At 55.9% G+C, this 7259-nt stretch overlaps 1 protein-coding gene across 1 annotated transcript; it reads right to left on the bottom strand.

Moving 5' to 3' along the window:
• Positions 1-324: 324 nt before the first annotated feature.
• Positions 325-6709, bottom strand: NCLIV_028830 (Glucose-6-phosphate isomerase,related; the record flags this gene model as incomplete). The annotated part of the gene is made up of 12 exons (XM_003883077.1): positions 325-397; positions 898-1011; positions 1347-1504; positions 1830-1914; positions 2302-2389; positions 2863-3049; positions 3525-3611; positions 4165-4256; positions 4715-4890; positions 5226-5370; positions 5942-6131; positions 6659-6709. The coding sequence occupies 12 exons, from the start codon at positions 6707-6709 to the stop codon at positions 325-327; spliced, it is 1446 nt and encodes a 481-aa protein (XP_003883126.1).
• Between the last annotated feature and the right edge of the window lie 550 nt (positions 6710-7259).

Here is a 7259-nt window from a genome sequence, read left to right as displayed (position 1 = left end):
GTGCAAAAACCAGTCGCGGGGGAGCCTAGAGGCCTAGACTGAAGACTCTCTCAGTTCTTGGACTGCTGCACGTAGTGATCCAGAATCTTCCTCGTTGAGCTACACAATTCGTTCTGGCCGGATTCGTGGGCCCTACAGAAAAAACGGCACATACACGCGCCTTTCCGCGTGGGTGTGGAAACATCGCGGGCTTTGGACAAAACCTGAGACACAGCTGGAGAAAGAACGAAAAGCGCCCAGTCAGCTCTTCCGTTCTGTGCAGCTGCCACGCGAGAGAGACGGGAAGGCAGCACAGGCGAGAATCTTCTTTTCTGACTCGTAGACTTACTGCTTGCCTTCGCGGCGCTTCTGAAGGATGCCGCGAACACCCTTCGCAAGCACCTTCCCGAGTTCAACCCTGAAGACAAAAACGACACACACGCCGGCTCCAGACGCGCTTCAAAAACTCTGGAAGCATCGCGTGGACCTGCCGTCCTCACAGAGACCGGGAGAAACTTGGGAACGAGACGCCCAAACGCATCTGCAGAGAATGCACTGCCAGCAACCAAAGAACGCCAACAAACTCCACGTTTTCGACACGTGTGCAAAAACACCGCACCTCTTGCTTTCTGTCCATTCACGTCAACCAAGAAGCCTCTCAAAATACGTCTGGCCGGTTCCGATTCGCAAAACGCGCAGTTCGGCTACGCACAGGCTACACGCCCTCCCTTCGACTGGCCTATCGCGGGTCTCTAGAGAAACCAGATACACGACCACGTGCGCCTCCAAAGCTCGCTCTCCGTCACCACGTGTAGGCACAGTTTTTGCAGGTTCGAATGAAGCGGCGACCGCTGATCATCTTCACACACAGCTCTCCAGGAACTACGCGGAGAACGAATCTTCTGTTTCTCCGCCTACCCCCACTGGTCGAAGGAGTTGATCCCCCAGATCCAGCCCTCGACAGCGACGCGGTGTTCGTACAGCGCCAGCAGCTGGCCAATATGGAAAGGCGAGATTTCAGGGAAGAGAAGCCTGACAAAGACCGAGACATCCACAAGCCACATCGTCAAAACAGTTACATCCGGGATGCCCACTCTATGCCTCACGTTCAAACCTCCTCCCACTGACATCCCACATCGAGAAACGACACACACCGCACTTGTGCTTGTGTACACATTTCCTGTTGGTGGGCTAGAGGCGCGTGCTGCGCTTTTTCTATCAATGCGCCCGCCTTCAGCCCTTTAAGTGTTTTGGCCCTTGGTTTTTTGCCGGGGATCAGAGGATCCGTGTGTGTCTCTGCGTGCATCGCAACACATACCCTTCTACGCCAACTGCATGCATGAGGACAGCTCCTCCCATCCACTTACATGCACGAGGGACGGTCGCCTGGGAAGGTTTTGTGGGGAATGAGGTTCTCCGGGATGCCTTCTTTGCGGAGTTGCTCCGGTGTTTTACCAAAGGCCAGCGCGTCCGGTTGCGCGAAGAAGTTGGACATGAGTTCATCGTGGTTGCTCACCGGCTCTTCCTGCGAAAAACAGAACTCGTTTGACAAAAGCTGCCTGCTTGTAACGGGAGAAGTACACCCCGCATCTACCTCTTGGTCTAACGGAATGCACACACATCCATTTCGATATAACCTACACACGTGACGCGGGCTGCAAAAACCGGGGCCGTCGATGGCCTCATGGCGAAATTCTCACAGCTCAGGTGGCCGGGGAACACAAGAAACAGGCAAGGCAGCTACTGCGGTGTACACGGAAAACCCCGAGAGGGCCTTTCGTCTGTGTTTCGCAGCTTTTCGCGCAAACGTTGACACGAAGTCTTCTCTTGCATACACCCGCTTCGCGCACCTTCAGTTTGATCGGCCTCTGAGACTTGCAGAATCCAACGAACTCTGCTGGAATGACACGGCCTTGGTGAATTAGCTGGTAAAAGCTGCAACGGACAAAAGAGATGGAAACGAACAAAAAACGCCATGCGACGGGCACAAATCGCGATCGTTAAATGTCTGTTCTCTCTCTCCCTCGCAGTCTATCTACATCCGCAGGCACACCACTTGAACGCGTTGATACACGCAAGTGCATGCAAATAGGCTGCCGCGATTCGGTAGCTCTCCCTCGATATGCGTATACACATGCGCACGCACGGTTATATATCTAGATACGAACATGCGTTCAGTTAAGCGGAGGCTTTGTATGCACAGGCAACTGCATGCATATACGCCCAAGTGCATGCGCCCTGCATCCAGACGCGCGGGTTTCTCTCGCTTTTCGGTAACACAGCCGGCGCAGAAACCTTTCACAGCCTTTGCCCGACCCTCACCTGTGCTGGCCGTTCGTGCCTGGCTCGCCGAAGAAAACTTCGCCAACATCGAAGTTGAGGGTCTTTCCGTCCATCGTCACGCGCTTACCTGAAGAGCGGCGGTTGAGGGAGACACAAAAAGCCCAGCACGAGCGCATAAACAGTCGCCTGAGCCGCGCGTGCTCACGGTTTCATGTGGACACTTACGCGCCCAACACCCTTCAAACACGTATGTGCATGTACAGGCGACAAAACTTTATGGATATATATATATATATATATGATAATGTTACAAGGTCAATAAGAGAAGACGGCGTCACGAGAGACTGTCGTTTGCAAAGGCGATTTCTGCGGGAAGTTAGGCCTGATAAATGTGGACACCTGTTTACGGCGCATAGCTCCGGTGTACATGCATATCTACACACAAACACACATACACGCATACACATACATATATATATATATATATATATGTGCAAATGTATGTCGACGAACAAGGACGCGTGAGATTGCTTATGCACATGCGGGTTCCCGCGATGTCTCGAGGTTTTGTCCTGGAAAGGACAGTTTCGTGGCCCCGACCATTGCTCTCCATGGTGAGTTGCTGGATGTGCGCAGGGAACCGAAGAAGAGCTTGTGCGTAGGGCAGAACGGCGACGTTCGAGTAGCCGCAGAAAGTGCTGTTCCACACGCTGACGAGGGCCATGAGCATCGGCAGATTGTCCAGCATCTCGGCTGTCTTGAAGTGAACGTCCATCGCGTGAGCCCCCTGGAAACCCAAAGACAGCGCCGTGTGAAACTTGAACACGCGGGAACCAGGGGAAGTGTCCCGAGGCGGCGGAAGCCGTGTGGACAGTCGCCCACAGAGAAACGCCAGAGCACGCCTCTCAGCAAACGCACTTTGTCGCCATGCCCCTCGGCAGACCCAGTGTCTACGAACGAAAACAAGCGGGGCGTGTCTGAGATCCCCACAGGGGCGCTCTGTCGTGAGGCGTGAGAACTGGGAAAGGACTGAGAGAAGACAGCCGGCGCCTCTCCCACATAGAGTTTCGCGCGGCACCGCCCGCGTGGACACGCCCGCGTCGCTGCTGCGCTTGCTGGGGGTGGGGTCTTCGTGTCTGGATGAAAGCTTCTTGATTTGACCGGCTGCGGGAGGAGCGCAAAGAGGACTGGGGAAATGCGTCCCAACCCCCCGGGACAATGGACGGAAGACGATGGAAGAATGGAGCGATGTGTGTCCGTACCTTCAAAAACTCCTTCGCGACATCGTAGCCGTAGTGAAGCGCGAGCGGGAGAATACCAACCGCCGAGGTGACGGAGTACCTGCCGCCCTGAAAGTGAAATCCACACCGGACACACACGCAGGTGACCAAAAACTACCCGTAAACGACCGTCTGTTCTTCAAAAAGAGCGAACCGCTCTTTTCTCGTTTCCTCGACAGGCTGTAGGCAGAGCACTACGCTGAGCGGAGTGCGCAGAAGATCGAGGCACGCCCAAAAGGGGGAAACGCTCGAAGCCTGCAGCGCCGTTTACACGAGCGGCTGCGACAGCCACCGAAACGGAGAGAGTCGACGCAGAAACACACACCAGGATCCGAGACGCGGATCGGCGGTGGGAGCGTAGGATGCAAAGCAAGCGGGGACAAGAGAGGGAAATCTGAGAGCCCGGTTCCCCGTATTAGGCCACTACGGAAAAAAAGAAGTAACGAAATGGGCTCCACGGCGGAATCGTCAAAGTACGCGAGCGCTAAAGGAAAGGGGGCTAGGAAACTGGCCAGACCACCTTTTCGTGTACGCAAAGAAGCACAAAGGTCGACAAGACAAAACCCCTCGACGGGGAGGAGAGCGGGGCGAGAAGGAAAGCACGAAAAAACGTTGGACTTACCACCCAGTCCCAGAAACCAAACACACGGTCTGAATGGATTCCGAATTTGCTCGTTCCCTCGAGGTTGGTGCTCACAGCACAGAAATGTGCGCCTGACATACACAGAAGAAGACCGAAACAGCGCTGCACCAACGCCCGCGTACGCGTTTCTATATGCAGAAACGTGAGCAAAGTGCATCTAAAACTCCAGAAAGCAGAGCGTGGGCCGCCACCACGCGCACAGGAAGGCCGGGGCACTGCGAGAGGAGGGCAGCTCGTCCTCAGACCCGACCGAGGGGGGGAGGCTGCCTCTCGTCTTTGCGGCAAAAAACTGCATGCGCCGTCGATGGGAGAAACGGCTCCAGCGCACGCCACTACGCCACGAGACGCGGACAGCACTTTCGCTCTCTCAGTTTCAGCCTCGACACTGCGAGCGGCGCTTCTGGCCGGCCGGCTTGGAAGCAAGCACCGAAATAAATGGAGAGCGAGTGCAGTTTTTTCCCTCTGCGCCTTTTGCGCGTCAAACACTGGGGCACGACGGCGCGGCGCCGAATCAAAGGCCGCGACTCACCGAGCGCTCGCTCGTCGCCCTTGTAGTGGTTCAGGTACCACTCCCTGACGGATCGGGCATTCATCATCGTCTCCGCAGTCGTGAAGGTCTTGCTGATGACGACTACGAGCGTCTCTTCAGGGTCGAGATTTCTCTCGGCAAGCCACACGTCGACAGGGTCCACATTCGCCAAGAAGCTGCAAAGGAAACGGAGAGACGAGATCCACGCGGCACAGCGAAACTTGCGCCACAGCCGCAGAAGGCACTGGAAACAGGCAAGCGCCACCTCGAAGAAACACCGGACGCGCCTCGAGGGAGGGACCGATGCGGAGTAGCGTGGTATATCGACAGGCACCCACACAGACAGAGACACAAGCACACAGAGACACAAGCACACAGAGACACAAGCACACAGAGACACAAGCACACAGAGACACACAGAGACACACACACACAGACAGAGCAGAACAGAAACCGATCCGCGGAGAGTCTCGGGAAAAAGTTGTCGGAAAGTTTAAACGTCGTGACGTACTGAACCTGACGGCCATGGGCCTTCTCGGCGGCGTGGCCCTCCGCGGCAAGGGCGAGGTGGACAAACTCCGTTCCCAGGTAACTCCCACCAATGCCAATGGAGACGACGTTGACAAGCTTCTTGCCGGTGTGGCCTCGGATTTCGCCTGGGGACGGACACACAAATACAGGAAGAGACACGCAAATTCACGGAGAGACAAATACAGGGAGAGAATCCTGAATGGAGGCTGCAAAAAACGCGTTTTAGGGCACAAAACAGCGGCGCGCGACAAAAGACAGCGCGTTCCTGGCCACTGACTGGCCGATCGAGCGCCTTGCTGATTCCGGGAGAGAGACGGAAAGACACAAGTCTAGCAAAGAGAGAAGACCGTCTCCACACGGGCGGGCTTCGGTCCCCCTACGCAGCTCTGTCACCCTAAACACCCCCACGTGTTTTCCTCCCCTCTTCTGCCTGTGCCTTGGTTTCCTCACCCTCTCTGTCCACTAACGGGCACTCTGTGGACCTCTTCTGCAGTTTCCGTGCGTCTTTATCTTCTTCCGCCTACGCTACGTGTCCGGTATGCTGGAACCCAACTTGTTCCTTTTAACAATGAAGCTCCTCCAGTCCCCTCCCCTCTTATGTCTCTCCCGATCTTTGCCCGCCTGCTCTCTCCTCTTCCGCTTTCGCGTTTCTTTCACCTCCAGAGATTCGCCTTCACTCGCTCTCGGGAGACCTACCGCTGCGGACTTTCTCGGAAAAGACGTGAATGCGCCTCAACACGGCGTGCACTTCGTCCAAAACGTTTTTCCCATCGACGATGATCGGCTGGCTGCCTTCCGGCATGCGAAGAGCCACGTGAAGCACTGCGCGGTTCTCCGTCTCGTTGATCTTCTCGCCCGAGAACATGCGCTTCACCATAGCCGGCACCTGAAAAGGCAGAGTGCCAGGAAGACACGTGGGGCAGCCATGCACGGGAAAACAGGTACAGCTCCGTCTCTATGCGGGTTGGTATTCGCGGATACTACTGAACGCGCTGCTACGGTTCGATTGGGGACTTGGCAGCTGCGGTCAGATCTCCCAGAAGAAGGACCAGTCTGGAGGTAACCGCAGAGGAAACTTGAGAAGACACACGAGCATCCCCGTCTATCCAACGAGAGTGGAGCGACTTCCTTCCATCCCGAAAGAGTCTGGCTAGCCGCGCCTCACGCTCACATCGGTTCTACACATTTCAGTTCTTCCGGATGCTGCCTCCGAGACCAATGACCAGGTGTACGCTGACATCCCCTTTTCCTCCACTGCCTGCGCGTTCAAAAGGAAACCGGTGGGGTACGTAAGCCTCCCCGTGAACCTGGCCGTCCTTTTGTGTGGGCAGGACGCAGAGCTTTCTACACTGCGCATTTGCTGTCCACGGAAAGAAGCGTGACTTTTTACTGAAGCACGAACACCAGACTCACCTGTCGCTCATTGGCAAGGGCCACAAGCAGCTGGAGAGTTTCCGCAGTCATTTTCTGGCGACTGAAATCCAGATACACGCCCTCTGTTCGGCAACATTCAGACAGAAGACGCACAGACACACGCAACAAACATCAGAGCGACGCTTTTGTTGAGGGTGGGGGGGGGGGGGGTGGGGGGGAACCCCCGAAACAAGGGAACGAAATGGGGTTGAGTGCGGCAAGGACCCAAGGCAATTTTTTTGAAAGTCCCAGGCACCAAAAGCCAGGCGCAAGGGGAAAACCCCCCCGGCTTTGCGGGGGCAATCAGGAGGGCAGGGCCCCAGCCCGGCCCCGGGGGCTCTCTAGGAAAAAAAAGGAGCCCTGATTTCAAAAGCTACAGGGGGGATTGGCAACCCCTTGCCCGGGAAAAAAGCACGGGGAGACCCGCCCGCCCAAAAACAACAACCCGTCTCTCCTCGGGAAACCCCCAATCGCGGGATGCGGGGAGCGGAATTTTTCCCTGCGGGAAAAAAAACTCCCCGGCAGTCCATGCAACAAAAAAAGACCGGGAACCCAAGACCAAGGAGAGCCTCTTCTTGGAGTGAAACGAAAAACCCTGTCT

Source organism: Neospora caninum, chromosome VIIb (genome assembly GCF_000208865.1).
Source record: "Neospora caninum Liverpool complete genome, chromosome VIIb".
NCBI classification, from domain to species: Eukaryota; Apicomplexa; class Conoidasida; order Eucoccidiorida; family Sarcocystidae; genus Neospora; species Neospora caninum.
The sequence above is the reverse complement of the archived record's forward strand: the minus strand, read 5'-3'. Positions and strand labels throughout refer to the sequence as shown.